Raw genomic sequence first — 19,984 nt, forward strand, 5'->3', positions numbered from 1 at the left:
AAGGAAGGCGTTGGGCAGTGGGGACCCAGTAATCCTCCCTTTTCTCGTGGTACTTTTTGTTTGCTGCTTCTAAGCAGTGAGCTGCTCCATCTTCTCTCCAGATCTAATGGATACACATTGATGTAAGAGACGTAGGGATACAACCCCCTTTCTCCCAACAACACGTGCCTTCCAAACAGCAATGCAGTAGCAGAGGGGAGAAGTGTTTTTTTAAACTAACTTTGATTAGGGACATAGGATTTTGGAGTGATGGCCTGCCAGAAACACGTTACACAAGCTCCCATCATCCAGTCCAGCATCCCGGAACAGCTCGGCTTTCTCTCCCAAGGTCATGTTGTTATTATGCAACTGCACTGCCAAGGCAGGGGCAGAAGGGGTAGAAGGACAGATGGGTGCCCTGGGTGCCCCCCACCATCCCCACGCCCCGGTTGGGCTGCACACAGGGGTGCTGTGTGAGGCCCCAGCCTGAGTTCTCAGCCTCGGCCTTGTGCGTGGGGCCTAACAGCAGGGCGGCAGCCATGATGGCTTCCCAGGCCCTGCGCTGACTCACAGGGCAGCACTATGCCAGAGATGACAGGGGGCTGAAGTCAGGGCCCTGACGAGCTCCCCACCACTTATCTATTTATTCTGTGTGCCGTATTCTCCTCCTGCCTGTTGGCAGCACGGAGGGTTCATAAATGACGGTAATAAATGCGAAATGACAGCTAATCTTAATTGACCAAAGCTTCCCTCAAAAGCCCGGGTCTTGCCGGCTGTAATGTGCTCTAAATGTAAAAATGCAAGGCAGGAAATTACATTGGTGCTTTCACTCGCCTTTAATTGCACGGTTTTCATGCTGCCAAGCAACAGAATCCAAGAGGACCCCAGCGATGGGGCTGGGGGGATTTCTTCCCTGGGGTGGGACCCCCAGAGGTGGGAATTAAGGATGGAGCCTTGTCACCACCGCACCAGGAGCCCCACATTTGTTGTCTGCGGGTACTGGGGGTGGGCCAGGAGAGGATGGAGACACACAAAGGTGAGAAGGGTGACCGAGAGGCAACAGTACTCTGCAGAGTCCCAGCTCGGCCTCTCCCACACTGTGCCAGCGGGCTGGGTTTGCACTGCGGCACTTTGCTTAGAGCATCCTGGAGACTTCAGGCCTCCTCCTCCTCCCGGTCCTGGCAGCATGACTTGCAGCTTTTCCTAAAACTGGCAGGCAGCCTCCTGCTTGAAGACGGGCAGAGCGTTAACCCCTTCCCGCCTCTTCTCCTCGTTCCCCACCGGTGGGAAGGACAGGGAGGGATGGAACTGACAGCATCCCACCCCGTCAGCCCCAGTGGTGGAACACGGTGCTGCCTGCAGCTCCAGGCTTCCTGGGCTGAGATCAGGAGATAAACTGTTGGCACCAGTTTCTGAGAGGGGCAGTTCCAGAGGGGCTGGGGGCTGGCTGGCTTCAGGGGGAGGAAAGGTTTGTCCTTCATGCTGTGGGGAGGAGATGGAAGCAGATCACAGGGCTCCGAGCTCTGCAGGAGCACCAGGAAGTTTTGCTGTTTCCTAGCTCTGCACCCTACAGGAGCTGTGTGGCAAGGAGCCAGGCTCCCAAGTCCCTTCCTTCCTTTGCCTGGGGCTTACGCTACGGTGTTCAAGAACACCAAATTTCTCGGTTATCTTTCAGAAACGTTCTGATTTTATTTTTTTTCCCACAGGAATTTCTGCAGGTAGAACAGCCTCTGGGTTGAAATGCATCACAGCTAAGAACCCACCCATCAGCTTTGCACTCCCGGTGCTGTGGCTGGAGATGAATGCAGCCCCCAGGCAGGGACAGGAGGGGACGGTCACGGAGATGGGGGTGAGGAGGAGGAGGAGGAAGGGGGCTGCCATGGGGAAGGGGCCTGAAGCGCTGCACCTGCTCTCAGCTGCTCCTGCAGACTGAATCCCACTCCCTTCAGATTACTGGGAGATAAATTTAGAGTAGATCTGAAAAGTAATTTAGAGATCTAAAAATACCTCTCTATCAAGAGACTGGAAAACCAGGAGGGAGGAGAGACTGTGGGGCAGGGAAAACAGCAATAAGCAATGCCTGGGTCAGGCAGTCAGAGAGTGACCTGGTAGCACTGGGGCAGGGCTAACCCCACCCCTCTGCCTCTCTGGATGCTCTGGTCCTCACCAGACAGGGATGGACCCATGATATGGGAGGAGGACGCTGCAGTTGCTCCCTGTGCTGAGCGGGAGCTGCAGGAAAGAGATAAAGGCGCTCAGCTCGCCTCGTGCCCTGCTTTCATAATCTCTGCTTTTTAATATCCTGTTGAGACACAGGTGCGTGCCTACCCCACCTGCCCAGCAGCAGAGCTCCCATTGATGCAGTCCTGCTGGGGAGCTGGCTGTAGGGCTCCCGGCCCCACAAACACCCCTCCCTCCTCATGGCACTCCACTGGCTTTCCCTGTATCATGCAGCATCCTCCCTCATCCAAGCCAAGATGCAATGGGGCATGGGGACCCCGCAGTGTGCAGGATAGGTAGGGTGCCCTGGGCATCTCCCACATGGATGGCATTGCAAATTAGTTTAAATGCCACCACAAGCATTCCAGCGGCCTGCGATGCTCCATGGGCACTGCAGTGCTCCCTTCTGGCAGAAGTCCCTGCTGCTGGAGGGAGGCAGGTGTCTGGCGGTGCTATAGGAGCGAGGAGGCAGGCAGTGCTTGTCCTCCATTCATTATAGCAGCATCCTCTGACGATTAGCACTCAGGGCACGGCACATCTTCAGCTTTCCCCTTGCACCGCAGATCACACCCTGCCTCTGTGTTGCCCCCGATTTAATAATTCTGTCACAGCTGTTTTTCCTCTTATCATCACGTACTCTCATTCTGGGGCTGTAATAGTGTTGGAGGTCCATTTGTGCTCCCTCTCCTATTCCCAACATCCAGTCTTTCCATGTGGGATTCATTTCTTCCTTATGAAAAGGCACCAGAGCTGGCATCACAGGGTGGGGGCACTTGGGGAATGTGCACCCCAGCCAGCAGTTGGCTCATGCTGCAGGAGCCACAGGAGAGCTTCTGCACCCATTTGCCTGTTAGAGATGTGACTCAGTGAGGGCTTGGGTGTGTTCACCTGGCTGGATTTACATCTGCTCCCAGATATTGCCAGGGAAAAAACAAACCAAATGTAGCTAACCCTTTAGGATCTTAGCAACCAGGGGCTGCATTTGAGTCACCTCCCCATGGCCAGCAGCGCCATGTGCAGGTCCCCACCCCACACAGCCCACCAGCACAGCTTTCTAACCCCTACAGCCACAGAGCGTTTGCAGAAGGGTTATTTTTGCTTAACCCTGCATTTATCAGCTCATCTGCTGAGGGCACTTGTGAGGCAGAGCTGGCCACTTGCGCGGCCACAGGCAGCAGCTCGGTGTCCGGCCAGAGCCAGCAGCCCCACTGCCCTGCGAGTCCCCAGGAGCACAAGGGTCTCTCAAAAGGGTCTTTCCTCCAGGTATGAGGCTGCACCCACCAAGCTGTTTGGCTCCAGCTTTAGAGCTGAGCTGTGAGTGAATGCAGATGTCCTTAAATGAGCTCAAAGCAGGAATGCTACTCGGTATCAGGTGTGTGTTTAAATATGGGAAGCTACAAAGTGATGGACTCACCTTGCTCCACATACCGCTCCAGTGATGGGCACATGAATTAGGGGAACACAGAAGTGCAGAAATAGATCTGTTAATTATGAAGATCCTGCGTCTGCAACAGCTTATTGCCAAGGCACATTGTACTCCCAGTGTGCACTTCAGGTAACAGTCTGCTCACATTCAGAGTAATGCAGAGATCCCAGGGAGGCAGTCAGTGTGAACACACTGCACACAGGCTTGTTTGGTGCAGTTCCACTAATAGGAAAGAGCAGGAAAGCACTGTGATGAACAGGTGACCCATTATTCTCCAGGCATTAGGGGGGAGACGTGTTGAGGAGTTGCCTACTGGCCTTATGCCTCTGGAGGCTCCCCTTGCAATGAATGTTAGCAAAATGGGCATTTCTGGGTATGTCTGCCCATGAATTGATTCCGGAGGGGTTATTATATTAAATCTTGTCTTACTTCCAGTCACAAATCTGAGCAATAATGATGCGGAGGGGCCAGAAACCTGAGGAGCCACAACGGACCAAGGAGAGCACTTCAGCCAGCCGGGCACATCCATGCAGCACAAACCTTAAACACAAGGCATGCAGAGGGTTAGGAGGAAGCGCCAGCACTGCTTTGATGCAGATGAAACAAGAGGACGGCAATGGTGTCTCTCCTGTCTGGTGCCACAGCCAAGCTCTGAGCCTACAGGTTCATACACTCAACTGCATTTTATGATCAGATATAAACCAGGACTTTTCTTATGACGGTTGCGAATGTTTTATTATAAAGTCTTATCAATGAATTACAGTTCTGAAAATCAGTTTTTCAGAACTAAAATCTAATCTGGCAGGGTTCAATAAGTAACAAGACGAACTCAGCCATGCAAACAAAATATTACTAAGTTACTTTAATAAATTTTTATCGCAACAACCTTAGGTAGAAGAGCGTGTCCTGGAGACTTGGACTGTTAATCTTGGATTTTTATTAATATTTTGGATTCTTTTTGTTATGCTCATAGCCTCCAATACAAAGCTGTCTTCATATTAAAGACCATTCAGTCCAACTCCCCTGCAGTGAACAGGGACACCTGCAGCTACATCAGGTGCTCCAAGCCCTGAATGCCTCCAGGGACAAAGCATCCACCACATCTCTGGACAACCTGTGCCAGTGCCTCACTCCCCTTATTGTGAAGAACTTCTTCCTTACATCCAATCTAAATCTCCTCTCTTTTAGTTTGAAACCATTTCCACTTGTCCTGTCACTACAGACACTGCTAAAGAATCACTCTCCTTTCTTACATCTCCCCTTTAGATACTGACAGGCCACTCTCAGGTCTCCCTGGAGCCTTCTCTCCTCCAGGCTGAACAGCCCCAGCTCTCTCAGCCTGTCCTCACAAGGGAGGTGTTCCATCCCTGGACGTCTTTTTTTGGCCCTCCTCTGGACACACTCTAACAGGTCCACGTCTCTCCTGCACTGCCTGGAAGATGACCAACAATCATCTCCTTTATGTGTACAAACAGCATTCTGAACTTGCAGCTACTCGTTGACAAATGCTTCCCTCTCCAGTATTGTATCTAACAGCAAATCCTAAGAACACAGAGACATTCGAAAACAAAGCTTTTCAATATTTTTAATGTGTTTTGGATGGTTTAGCTCAACTCATTAATTACTCTTCATTTCTACAGCTTAATTACATACACATTTTTACAAAAGCAACATCATGTCAACATTAATCAAACACAACATTTTAGATTTTATTTATTGTGCAAAACATAAGCAATAAGTCTTATTAGTACAACGAGCTGAAAAAGCAAGGGATATTTCAAAGAATATTCATATTCACGTGCAATTTTTACCCCTACTTCCATCTTTTGATGTGGAATCCAGAATTCCCATCAGTAAGTGCTATCCGAAAATGCCAATAGTTCGCTTCACCTTTTATTATTTGGAAGACACACAAAATATACTTTTACATTTATAACAATTAAAGCAACTGTTGCAGTGTATAAATGCAAAGCAGACATTCAAAAGTGTGAAAAAAATACATACTGAGGGCATCCACCTAAATGGTGTCATGGCCGACAATTTATAGCTTATATTCAAAAATTGGATATTCTCATTTTCCATTTTGAAGTCAAAATTTTAGCAAATAACATAGAAATTTGTTTAAAAATCCTGGCATCATCTAAGTGAAAAAGTAATTGAATATAATAATTTATTTTAATTAAAATTCTTAGCTTGCTAAGTGCTAGCAGTCACAAAGGCAGTCACAAAGACCATTTGATGTTACATAGCACCATACAGATATCCATCTCCTTTGGAAAGAAATATTATGTTCTGCTAGGAACACTGAGTTATTTCCTCAAGATTTTAGGTATCTTTGCCTGTTTTATCATAAATGTGTGCAACAGTTCCTTAAGGTGAGCAGAAATGTACAAAACTCTGCTCAAGCCTTAAGATGGTGCAATCGTTAATTTGAGTTCACTAGGTAGAAAAGTATCAAGAATTCTTCAGTAGTCAATTTAACATTCAAAAGCAGATCAATAGTTTCAAGTAAACCTGTTGTTAAAAAACAAACCACTATAGAGTTTTAAAGTGACAATTTTTTTTGCTTAATATAATGTACAAAGCTTGTGAAGAATTAACATCAAACTACAGTTTCAAAAAGATGCAGAGACGTTATTATCTCTGATTTCAAAATACTCCATTAAAATATATAATTGCATAAAGAACCTCCAAAACATATAATTATAATTTGCTACAGTGTTATTGTTTGTTCCAGTAATAATCCTTCCTATAAGGAGGCTGCACATTAGTTACAATGCACTGATCTGCTGTAGGTGCCCATTAGAGCTTCCCTCTGTGCCCGCCCCACTCCCCATCCTGAATTTACTGACAAGTAGAAGTTTCATCTAAAGAAAAAGGGAATGATGCTCACTACTCAGATGACCATTCCCTAGCCCTAGTAAAAATCTTCCTGCCAGCTTTTCTACAGTTGTTAGGTTTAGGCAAGTAACGAATCCTGCGGTAATCACGAAGTGTTAAAAACAGAGCAACTAAGAAGCCACCTTCCATACTTTGAATCACTGAGATCTACACAGAAAATGTTTATGGAAGCATGACCACTGGTGACATCGTCGACTCTTACAAACTGAAGCTTCTGTAAAAGCTGCACACGTGGAAAATGATGCCTTGAGATAAAGAGAAATAAAATCCAAGAGAAGAGAGATTTCCTAGTATTGAGTCCTGATTCCTTACAAATTAACATTCATCTTTTCAGTGACAAACACTACTCATTATTTTGGCCCTATCCCTCTCCCAAAATCAGCTTCATAAGCTGTTATAATTCCAATTTAAAACAAACAAACAAACAAACTCAAACTCTTAAAATATTGTATATGGAGTTCTGGATTCCATAAACAAAATACGTAATTTCATATTCTTGCTATGAAACATCAACTACAAAATATGAATGTTTATGAATAAACAAAACCACAATTTATACATTATATCTATACTGATAAAGATCTCTGTGTTAGTGGTGAATTCAGCATCTTTAGCTAGAGTTCAACAGGTGAACAATATTTTACTGCATTTTAAAGAGAATTCCAGTTTAAAAAGTCCTAAGTAATTTCATACATGGCAGGCTAAGTCTAAAGACAAATCTCAAATAAAACTGTACAACATTTGCTTCAAATCTATCTACACCCAAAAGGCACTTAGTGGTTTAAGTGTGCAAATTGCTTCTCAGAAGAAACAGCGTGCAAAGAGAGCCTGTTACATCAGCTCTGCATTCTTTAGTCATTTCCTATAGAGTATTGCTATTAAATGGTGTCTACGGTGTAAGACTCTAACGAACAGAAGACGGTCAGTCCACAGAATCACAGATGTCTTTCACTCTCTGATTGAAGTCTTCAGGCTGATCAGCGTACACGTAATGACCTGCACCAAGGATAGCCTGGAGGACAAAGGTGAAGAAACAGGTCAAAAGGACAAGAATGCCCTAAGCGCATCAATAAATATTGAGATAGGTGAGGAATATTCCCCCTCGAAATGAATACCCCGAACTTGGCTTCTATGCACAGATACACTATCACTTGGAAAGAGCAATTCGAAAACTGAATCTGATCTATTGCACTCAGTGTGCATTAACAGAGTTAGAACAACTGCTGCCAGGAGGTGGTATCGTACAACCAACAAAAGACTCCAAACATAAGGAAAAACAAATGTTTGTTTCACCAACTGAAGGAACTCTGCTAAACAGGAATAAAGGGTAAAACCATTCCCTTTTCAATTCCACAACTTCTTGTTGAAAAGAAGATTCAAGTAAACACAAGTCACTGCAAAGCAAACTGAGGAGAACATACTGTACATATCAAATTTCTGAACAACTGTCATCTCTTTCATTCTCTGCTCAAACAGTTCTGCAAAGCAGCTTGTAAGATCTGTAAATGTTTGTAGAAGAGATAGCATCAAAACATCTGTATTCCCTTATTATCAAAATTATATGGAAAAGACTAAAGAACGTATTAGGATAAAGGATTACCAATTCAGAAGCTTGCATTGCTGAGGACTCCCTAGCCTTGTGGAAGCAGATTTCAATCCTCCCAATGAAACAGTATTGTGTAAAGCAGGGAAAAGTCAAATCCAAATGATGCAATATGTGGGGGAAAATACCCCATATTTCTGGTCTAGATTATTTCACTGCAAGTATGTAAAAAAAATTAAGGGCTTAAGTAACCACACACATTGTGGTTACTGCATTTCTGCCAAAACTAGCATGAAGCAAGTCATCATCATACTGCAGATCAAAGGTACTTGACTACTTTAATTTTATAGTCAGTTTGAGATTAATTTGTATTTAAATCTACTTTTCTCTTCCCCCCATTAATACACTCCCTCTTAAATCTCTAAATGGAAGCACACTGCTTTAAGCATGGCCAGTTTAGTGTTTTAAAAAACAACAACAGCAAATCAAAGTAAAAAATAATTTGAAATACATACAATAAAGCCCTGTGCACTCTAGCAAGTCTCAGCCTCAGGAGAATCCCTTTGCTCCTACGGTGTTGTGAATATCTTTCAGTGTCTCTATAATTTCCACCACCCCAATTTACCATTTACAATTTGTATTCGGCTTAACAAAATTTTAACTTGGTATACAATGACGTTTTCTACAGTCCCTTCTCAAAGCCACTGAGCAGACTGGAAGAGCTCTCCTGAATGATACATGTTTATCCTAGTTGTGTATGGCATGATTCTTTACAGTGGATTTTTGTTATGTGTTAATTCTTGGGTTAAGCAGTAAAGAAGCACTTTCAGATCTAGATGTCTGCATTTATGAAATGTATTTGTGCTCTTTAACATGTGTAAATTGTTCAGCAACATCTTTCCTCCATGTTCCAGCTCTGATGTCAACTGTATCGAGATTACAAAAATTTATTTCAATGACTCGCCAATGTTAATATCACATATTATATATTTCTGTCCAGTTAGGACTGGGCATCAGCAAGAAGGCAGTTGGCACACTCAAACATTTATCACAGCATTGGAACATACATGCATACTCAATTCTTGTGTCTGGCAGATGTGACAATGTATGAGAAATACTTCCAGAATGGTTTGTTTTCATAGGAATCAACAAAAACACAATGTGCACATTTGCACTGAGTTGCAGGCATGCACGTTTGAAATGACAATGTGATACCTCTAAAATAGAGTGCATTAGCTCCAAAGACAACACCACCTTTTTTTGTAATGACTTGAAGAAAAGATGCTTCCAAGAACCTAAGCAACAGGTAACAACCACTTTCTTAACAGAGAAACTGACACATTATACAAACTGGTTAAAACACTTCACGAGAGCATCCTGACTATGCCATATATATCTGTAGATACTCGGAATGCTATGGTTTAAAACAGACAGACAAAAACGTAGGTGCTTACCAGTGACCACAAAAACTACTTGTATTAGCACGTTAGAGCAAAAAATTTTGTAAAGAAAAGCGATCTTGTTCGAAGACCTGATTCAGCTTCTAGAACTTTCCCACTTTTTCTTACTCTGGGAAAAAAAGACTTCTGTCTGTTTTTAGTTTGATCTAAAACTTGTTTTCTCTTTTTCTGTTAAAGAAATCAGAAGTTATTACCCCAGTCCATAAATCAAAGAGCTATCATTTGCAGGGTTCGTATAAAGACCACACAGATATGCTTTGAACAAATTCACACAACAAACTAAGCAACCGCTTAAAAAGTGAACTTACTATTGTCTTCACATATGACTTTGGTCTCAGAGATTGGATAGTGCTGCCAGAATTGCCATCTATGCATGAGCGTGCTCCATAAACCACGGTGATAGGAATGTCTTGATCCATTTGTGGAATCCGCTGCAGCATTGGCCTTTTTGCCCATCCATAAGGAATAGTCATGTTCTTGAAAGCTGTTTCACCACTTCAAGGCATTCAGAAAGGGTAAAAGTAATTAAATTTCCATTACATTTGCTTTTTCTCTTCCCTTTTCCCTATACCTGCCTATGATTCAAGTATCTGTGCCTTTTGATAATACAGACAAAGTGCACGAGGATGGAATTTCTGACTGTTAAGGAACACAGGTTTGCAAGGTTTGCAAGCAATTTTCAATACAGGTCTTTTGGTGGGTTTTTTTTTCAACACTTAAAAAAATGAGATGCCAATTTTTAAAAGATTATAAAGAAATTTTTTAATTAACTAAACTATAACAACTTTTGGTTAAAAAATAGTGCTCCAATTGTCAGAACTAAAACATGGGTAGTTTAAGAGAAATAGTGAACTAGGACAGCTTCTACATCTACTGGTTTCTGAAATTCACAAAAAGTGCAAAGGTACTTTTTGTCTTTAATCAATACAGTAAATGTTACAATTAAAAAAAAAAAAAAAAAAGCATGCACGCTGTTGCCATGACCATTGGAGGGAGCAGCAGGCCATCAGTAAGACTTCAAAACACACACTAGGAAACTCACACTTACCTGGGCGACTGTACATTGCAGTGATAGATATATTCAGTCACAGTGTTATCATCAAACATTGATGCATATTTTCGTTTGAAATCTGGTCTCAAACGCTGAACAAGGCTTAGACCTGTCAAAACAGAAAATGCAATTATAGCAGGAGCTGGCAGAGAAAACTCAGATTGCTTAACACATTCCCTTACAACCCTTCAAACATGCCCCCTTGAAACTCATGGCTAACTTTGATACTTCTAAAACAACACTTTATTTCACCACTTGCAAGTCTTAGGAAAACGTGGTAGCAAATAGGAACTAAACATAATTATTCTGAAAGACTTTATGATGCCCCAGAAGAGGGACAATTCAATCCTTACTGAATACATGTGGGGAATGTTTGTGAATGGCCACTACAGCAATAGAAGAAACATGCAAAGGGGACCAGCAAAGGGACTAAGCAGATAAAAATTTTTAACAAAAATTCACTCTTGCGTGATACCAACACTTTCCTTTTCCTTGCTCTGGCAGCACTGGGTATACCAAAAGCACTTTGCTTTTCAGAACCAAAAGGCATTGCTGAAAAAGCTAGGCTGTTTTTCTCCAGATGTAAGTTTGTACTCCTCTTTTACATAACAGATGAATTAGCTTCAGAAAAAAAGACTAACTCACATTTAGGTTAAAGAACAGAAGTCCATGCTGAAAAACAGGGGTAGAAATTTTGACATGAGTACAAGACATCAGAGGTGGACTTGACAGCATTAGGTTGATAGTTAGTCTTGATGATCTTAAGGGACTTTTCCAACCTAAATGATTCTACAATTCTATGATTCTATAAAACAGACTTAACCTAGGAAAGCTATTACCTCCAACTTCACTTAACAGCCAAAGAAAAGAGGTAGGTCCTTTCAAAGGCCAGTTAAGCTCCCATTCTGAATCACTTCCTTAACAAATATGCCTCCTCTAACTGATGAGACAGATCTTTGGGACAAGAGCCTCACAAAAGGCCAATCTGAGTCTAAGAATATTATTCACCTCTGCAGATGTTGGCTCACAGTTTACCACTTGGGTTTACCAACTGAAAATACTGTTGTTAATCTGTGCAATTATGATGATGTCACTTCTTCCCACCTATTGCTGGCCACAGGCTTGGCACGACTTACGTAGACCTTGTCGCAGTAATGCTTTTGTAACCTTGGGATTAGATTATTGCAACACTCCTTTATGTATGCTTTAAATCAATTTAGAAAATAAATACAGTGCAAGAGAAAACAATTCGCTTATGAAACAGAGACTTACTTTCTGAAGTAATGAAGATTTTGCAAACATTCTGCAATTTGCTCCACTACCTACACTTTCTTACAGAGAGTTCAACTGCCAGACTTCTGTCTTTTTCTGAAAATAAACTAACTGGAAACCCGTGAAAGAAAAAGATCTCTCTCAATTCTGTTTCTCAGGTTTAGGTACTTGCCTTCAAGTCTGATTAAATATCCATGTGATACGATCGTGATACCCCAGATAACCCTGGCCACGTGGAAGTGCCTAACTCATAACTTTGAGCAAGAACAACTGGCCTTCTGTTGAGGATCAGACAGCTGCGCCTGCCCAGCAGTTCAAGCACATGTGAATGCAAAGGAAGCTTGTATTTGGTTCAATACCTTTACCGGGTTGGGTTTGATGCCCATCTCACAGCAATGTTAAAGTTACTCTTCTCTAAGAACTACAAATCACTTAATTACACATTAAGTTGATGATAACGGACTTTTTGATCAGCTGGAGTGAGAAACAGATGAAAAATTTTGAAAAGCAGCGTCCTCAGCTTCAACCTGTAAGCAAGGCTAGGTTGGGAATACCTGGACACACAGAGTCGGTTTCCACAGCACCGTTTTAACCGGGTTTACTTGCTGTGGGAGACATCCTCAGCTTTGAATTCTTTCAAGTGGATTGATTTATGCATATATTTGTTACTGGGTAAAATGCATTAAATCTGTGCTTATCACTCAATACTCTTCAAGTTTTTTTGTTAACCAGATTAGATAGCATTTTTACTTCAAAAATATAGTTTTTAAAATACAGAACATTCCTTGTCAGAAAAGCTAATTTTGTCATCCTTCTGAAAACAACTGAATATACCAGCTTATTTAAATTTATATTCTATAGGAAGCGATTTAAGAAACAGATGCGGTTTAAACGAAGCCTAGAAATGCCACTTTCTTCTTTTCAGATTGAATAGTAAAAATGATGGTGAGGTGATCTGAAAGTTATAAATAACTTGAAAGGGCTCTGAAGGATATCTCCTTCCAAGCCTCCCTCGGTGATACTTTGGTAATGCAAAGAGAAATGAACAGATAACCATCTAATCTCTAGAAGGAAAACATATGATGAATTTAAAATTTGATCATGCCTTTCTCTCTACTCTCTCTATAAACCAGATCTGTAGTATTCTCATCATCTCTACCTAGTCCTAGTATGAGGGTACACAGAATTTATCTGTCTCATCAGTGCTGTTGAAGAGATGTAGAAGTAGGAAGGACAGATTGCTACTGTAACACAGGACACTGCTGAGACCCACAAAATTTGATGCAGTAATAGGAAAATGGCTGATGGAAACAACACAGTTTCAAATTCTTTAAACGCAGGCTTAAAGACAAATGAGTTTATGCGAGATTGCATTCTAATATTAAGCAAATTCAGAAACACTATTTGTCAGTTAAACTGCAACTAGAAGGGAATCTAAAGGGACCATGACTGGAGGCAACCAGACAACCTTTCCACCCTGCTGCCTCTTTGTCAGGCTTCCCCTGAAGATGACCACATAATCTGCTTCATTACAGCTGTAGCCTACATTAAGTGCTATAAATTATCACATGATATTTCTAACAGAAAGATCTTGTCCTCTTGTCCAAAAGTGTTTGTTTTTCCTCAAGCCCTCCCACCCTCTCCTCCAACTGTATTTTCTGCAGGTGATACGAGCTTGCAACAAAGCATATCTTAATGTGGTATCTGTTCCTTGCTTATGCTTAAGGCAAACAGCAACATTTAAGAGAAGCTAAAACTCACCGAAGGGTCCTGCTATCCTCAGCCCAGCTAATGGATTAAATGGACTCAGTATAGCTCCTAGAGCTTTGATCCAGATTGGAATTGGTCTCTCTTGTTCAGCATTGTCAGGCCTCTCTGGAAAACCCCATGGCTCCACTAAGATAAGATGTTTGACCCTGTTGGCAGAAAAGGTTCAGAGTACATTAATTTTCCTTTGAATCAGAAAGCCGGAAATTTGCTATCGGTGGATTACACAATCTGTTTTAGCCAATTCTGTAACAGCAGCCTACTACCTTTCTGATCCATTGATGATTTTTCATCTGAATGCTAATTAAAGAAAGACGGATTGCAACTAGTCTTATATAGAAACAGCAGAAACTTGGAAGCTCATGTCACAAATAGAAACTCAGTATTCAACAGACTGCGACTATCACATACATTTGAGAAAAAGATCAGGTTTTTTTTTTTTAGAAACGGTCTCATCTATACACACGGTCTATATTATCTGAAAGAGCAGTTTAATTTGATGAAAAGAAGAGAATGGCACCTGTTTCATTTAAGTGAACATTTAGATATCTCTCACTCTTTTCCAAGCACTCTAAGATCTCTGCTCCAAGAAGAGACACAGTTCATTTGAAAAAGAAGCTTATCAAAGCAAAATTTGAATTGGGCCAGACAGATCTAAACAGTGGATGTTTTCTAAATGTATTGATTTTAATTCATAAAATAAACACCAGAGAGACAATTTATAAAATTATCACTCAAAGGAATCTCAGCACAGAGGGTACTGTAGGAATCTCCAGCATATACCACAAATCAATCACTTCATGCTGTGAGTCCTCCTCAAGCAAAAAAATTATTTTGCCTTGATGGACTGGAATCATCCATTCCTGTTTAATCCCGTAATAACATCTACTCTAACAGGACTGTCCTAGATACTGCTTATACCTGAAAAAGTGACTCTTAGAGATAGTTTTGCATATTTAAGGTGATTTTGCATGCAAGCTCCATCATCTTTACTTTCTTCTTCATGTCTTCCTTCTCTTTCAAAGCCATGAGATTAGGTATTTAATACAGCAGAGTTCTTAGTGCCTAAAACGATTTCAGAAGTGATTCCGAAGGCTATTTCTGGACTATAATCAGTTGGGAAACCAAAAATGTGTGCCTGAAATGAGGGGCTGAAAAGGATTAAGCTCACAAAGATGTTTCTGGGCTGTCAGCTCAGCCATGAGCGTATTTGCACACAGGAGCAAACAAGAATGCTAACAGAGGCCAGGGTAGAATTTAACTATGTAAACCAAGCAGGAGAGATTAGAGGCTAAGAAGCATAAGCCATGAGGAGCTGTTAAGGACAACTACACATTCTGTGTGCAACTATGCTATTAAACATAACACAGAATATGCATGCATAAAAACAGAGTAAGCTTTCTGTCTTGTTTTGTTTCTTAATAATTTCCTTCCTTCTTTTGGTAATCAATCCTAAAGCATAAACCGGGATAAGGAGAAACTGACCATAAAAAATCATTCCAAGGGTAATAGTCCAGAAGTCACAGTATTTGAAAATCATGACTCCAACACCACTCAGGAATATTCCAAATGGGAATCTTTTTGGATTAATATCCTCAGATGTCCCATGCACAATATGGTACAACACAGCAAATTAACGGATCATCTAAGCTTGGAGAAACTGAGCTACTTTCCTAACAATACGTAACCAGAATCCCTTAAGCCTCTAGTGAATTGTTAGATAATCTGATTGAAAGCTGTGCTATATTTATCTCTTGATTCAATACTGTCTTAAGATCCTATCAGTCAGCGTGATAATTTGATGGTGTTAATTTCAGCAAAATATTAGCAGTGTGAGAGCACAAAAGAATACACCCCCAAATAAACTAACCCCAACTTAGGCACAGTGATGCATGAAAACACAGAAGTGTTGCTTTTGATGTAAATCATCAGAAGGCTGAAACAATATCCCTCCCCACAGGGATGGGACGGTGCCATTTATAGATACTCCAGAAGAAGGGGTGAAAAACTTGGAAGCAATCCCTACAAGCAATTACCTTCAGTCAGCTAAAAGTTGCTTTACACCCAAGTGGATAAGAGGTTTACACTCTTATCCTAAGTGTTTTAGGAAAAAAGTTATGCATGGATTTAGTTCAAAATCTTCAAATGAGAGAGAAAGGTGTACATACGGTACAAATTGATACTAATGTAAAACATTTATTCTGTATAGTGTAGAATCTGACATATGATGTGGAAAGCTGGACTTATGTTCACATCTTTTAACAGAAGTCCACTATGCCTATCCAGATAAAAACAATGTCCTTTCTTGACACAGAACAACCTCACTTTGTGGGATCCTTGTTCGCCACTGCCCATATAAGTAGACTACACTGAAGAAGAGACAAATTATGAGCTCTGAGTAAAGAAATGGATTAGCTGTCTACCATGATGTGGTGCAGAAAAAGCTGATGTGATGTAGTTAAAGCACTGCCGCAGCTGGACTGTTCTTCAAAGAAGAAATACGGAGTGACATACAGACAATTTAAACGAACAGCCATTGAAATTATTTTCATACCGTCGTGTTGGCATCAGGCTGACTGCAAGCCTTTACACATAATCTACCTGGCAGAATTACATTCAGAAGTTTCAGTGTTATCCGTAATAATAGGACATTTGGCAGGAATAGGTCTATTTTTTGTTTTCACAAACCTAAGTTTAATCAGAGATGTCTCAAAGCATTCACACACAAATATGATCTTTGCTATTTAGCCTTATTACATGGCAAGGGGGTACTGAACAAAAACAGAGACGAAAAGAAAGAAAACAGAAGAAACAAGTTTACTACATCAGCTTATTTCTAAGCACCTATCTGAAAACAAAGCACAAGATGAATTCTCTTTGCTTAAAATTCATTATGAAGCTTTTCTTTATTTCTACATACCTTGATGGGTATTTTAATGAGTAAGCAGCAGCCAGGAATCCACCGAGGTTATGTCCAAGCAAAATCATTTTTTCTAACCCCATCTCCTTTCTCCACTCTTCTATGGATTCCACAAACTGATTTTCTGCTTCCCTAGCATCAGTATCGAAGTGTGGTCTACTGCTTCGTCCAAATCCCAAGAGGTCGAAAGCATGAACGGTCCTGTTTTGACAGAGCTCTTCAAAATTGAGAGCCCACATTCCAACACCTCCTCCAAATCCATGAAGCAGAACAAGTGGAGTTTTACGTGAAAGGTCTGGAGAGAACGTCAGTGTCCATATTTTGTTTCCATTAGCTAGATACACATATCGCTTATTGTATGTGCTTGTAATACCTGGGGAAAAAGTGGGGAAGACAAATGATAGTTAGACATGAGTGGTAAACTTTAAAATATGTTCTATAGAAACCACTGTTAGAAATAGAACCTTCCTTTCGACGCAGAGAGCCTACAGACAATATCATAAATAAAGGAACAAAGAACATCTATTTCTAAACCTGCTAATTTCAGTACAATGCAGAAGTTGTATTTAAAAACTTTTCTGATCAGTTTAAACGAAATGTATAGAAAATCTTGTTACAGCTACAAACCTGACTTACATTTTAGCATTTTGTCCTCAGCTTCTTTAAGGTGCAGTAGTGATGTGGGGCACCAAGCAGGAAGCCAGCTGAACAACCATCCTAACCTGTAACAACAATAGAGAATGTAAAGTTCTTGAACAAGACGACCACATTCTGCACCATGTAATGGTTTGAAGAAGCTTCTTTCGCTGCTCTTCTTAAAAGAACCCATGTCTTCTGCATGTCCTGCAGAAGTGAGACAGCAGCGAGCCACAGGAAGAAGTATACTTTCTCCTGACTTCTACCAAGTGGTGCAACAGTCAGGGGGTGTTCTTCAAATAGCATGCTGTCCTTCTCCTGTCTGTATTTTATTTGAGTGTACTTGTCTATCTCTGTCAGAGCTGGCTGCTTCTGAGAACCTGGATACAGTAGTCCTCACACTGACCCCAGGAGTTTGGCAGGAAATAAAACACAACCATCGGGGTTTCTATGCTCCTCTCAAGTTCCCCTGGAACTCCGCCTGCACACGCACTTCCTGGCACGGACCCACTACAGGAAAGCAACCTGCCAACTTACCCCAAAGTAAGGTGGAGATCCTAAATAAATTTTAAAAGTGAAAAATAAACAGGCTTATTTTAGCAAAGCAAAACACTGGAGCCTTCATTACAAACTTAGAAACGAAGTCAGAGCAGAAAATTAAACAGCAAATTCCAGCACCCCTCACAGAAGTTCCTTTCCCAGCTGTCACTTGCTATCTCTGTAGTACCCTCTTGACCACGAGAGCAGGGGAATGACTCAGCAAATAGGGGCTAATTTTTCCCTTTTTATAACATGGAATCCTCCTTGCTCCGACGTCAGTGGCCTGGACTGTCTTTCAGTGCAAAGGTTGCTATGGAGAAGAGGATGATGAGGACACCAAACTCGCACTCAATTTTTTCCTACACTGAATTGCTTTCCAGTTAGTTACAGTATTTTCAGGATTGTGCGCTGCAAGTATTATAGTTGTACAAAAATCAATGGTAAAGACTGTAAGATGTCCAATGATGTAAGGTGTTCAATTCTTCAGCCTTTTCACAATGCATCAATACCAAATTAGTGACTTGGTCTCACAAGTTCTTTATCCAAACGACATTCCCTCATATTTCAGAGGGGGATTACTTAAGGTAATGCTACAACACGGTTTTCTGGCATGGAAGAAAGCACAACGCAACTGCAAACAGCACTGTACGTAGGGGACATCAGAAAGAAAAAAATCAATACTCGATCAAAAAAGGATTCATCACCCAATCTGCCATGCCACTGTTACTGAATATTCTTTACTTTTCTGAGAAACACACTGATGTCTGGCTGGTGTGTAAACAGCCTCCCTAAACCACAGGACTGTGGGAATTACGTTGATGGCACAGGGATGGAGCACTGGTAAGGTGAAAGCTGTGTGCTTGCCCAGATGCCTCCTGCAATCCATGAAGGAATGGAGAGCCAAGACTTGCTGCCACATTAAAATAGATACCTAAAAGTAAGAGTTTTATGAGGTTAAGGCTGACATCTGCCAAGAGCAACTTCACCAGGAAAAAACTTCCAATTTTGAGTATAATAACATTATGGATTGCTCTGGTAGGTTATTAAACATTGGTTATGCCACCACTCTTTAAAGGAAACTTTTCAGCTACTTATGTGCTGAACTACACATCTACATTCAGAGTTCTCAAGTCAGAAACACAAAATCCAGCCACTATTTCCCTCAAGTCAAACTACACAAAATATTTATTCTCAGGGAAACCACTGATTTAGCAAAGAAACTTCTTTAATGGTTTTTTTTAATGAATTGTATAATTTTTACATGCCAGCATGAAGACAGTGCAGAGATATGATCACAGTGAAGTAAAAATGAAAACTACAGTCCACAATCCCAGAATTTCAGCAGGGAAGCATCTGAATACCCAAGAAAAATATTTAGAAAATTGTATCAGAATGAGGAAATTTGGGCATAGATGCCCACTCTTTCATTTTGCTAATTGTCAGTACTGGTTATAAATACTGAAATTTTTACTGAAAATTTTTTTTACAAAAAATTGAGTGCAAGACGTTAACATACATGGAAATCTTGGCATATAAAGTTGGCAAGCTGAAATTTTTGCAGATGACATCAGGTTGGGAGGAAGCGTCAATGTGCCTGGGATCAGACAGGCTGGATCAATGCACTGAGGCCAATGGGATGAAGTTCAACAAGACCAAGTGCTGGGTCCTGTATATTGGTCACAACAACCCCAGGCATCGCTACAGACTTGGGGCAGAGTGGCTGGAAAAGTGGGCAGAGGAGAAGGATTTGCAGGTGCTGGTTGACACTCGGCTGAACATGAGCAACCATTGCGCCCAGGTGGCCAAGAAGGCCAACAGCATCCTGGCTTGCATCAGAAATAGCGCAGCCAGCAGGAGCCGGGAGGTGATCGTCCCTCTGTACTCAGCACTGTTGAAGCTGCACCTCAAGTGCTATGTTCAGTTTTGGGCTTCTCACTATAAGAAAGACATCAAGGCCCTGGAACGTGTCCAGAGAAGGGCAACGAAGCTGTGAAGCACAAGTCTTATGGGGAGTGGCTGAGGGAGCTGGGATTGTTCAGTCTGGAGAAGAGGAGGCTCAGGGGAGACCTGATCGTTCTCTACAGCTGCCTGAAAGGAGGCTGTGCTGAGGTGGGGGTTGGCCTCTTCTCTCGTGTATCTAGTGACAGGATGAGAGGGAATGGCCTCAAGTTGCACCAGGGGAGATTCAGGTTGGATATTAGAAAACATTTCTCCTCTGAAAGAGCGATAAGGCACTGGAATGCACTGCCCAGGGAGGTGGTGGAGTCAC

General features: G+C 41.8%; 1 protein-coding gene across 2 annotated transcripts in view; it reads right to left on the reverse strand.

Moving 5' to 3' along the window:
- The window catches only part of ABHD5 (abhydrolase domain containing 5), a 29,514-nt gene continuing 14,724 nt past the window's right edge, over window positions 5,195-19,984 (reverse strand). For both annotated transcript variants that reach the window (XM_021387754.1, XM_021387755.1), the window contains exons 2-7: window positions 17,176-17,261; window positions 16,540-16,912; window positions 13,614-13,768; window positions 10,578-10,689; window positions 9,838-10,024; window positions 5,195-7,538 (exon numbers count right to left, since the gene is read on the reverse strand). In XM_021387754.1, coding sequence (XP_021243429.1) covers window positions 7,449-7,538; window positions 9,838-10,024; window positions 10,578-10,689; window positions 13,614-13,768; window positions 16,540-16,912; window positions 17,176-17,261 — 1,003 coding nt within the window. In that variant the 3' untranslated portion in view covers window positions 5,195-7,448. The remainder of the gene's footprint in view (window positions 7,539-9,837; window positions 10,025-10,577; window positions 10,690-13,613; window positions 13,769-16,539; window positions 16,913-17,175; window positions 17,262-19,984) is intronic.

The sequence above is a fragment of the Numida meleagris genome, chromosome 2 (assembly GCF_002078875.1).
Source record: "Numida meleagris isolate 19003 breed g44 Domestic line chromosome 2, NumMel1.0, whole genome shotgun sequence".
NCBI classification, from domain to species: Eukaryota; Metazoa; Chordata; class Aves; order Galliformes; family Numididae; genus Numida; species Numida meleagris.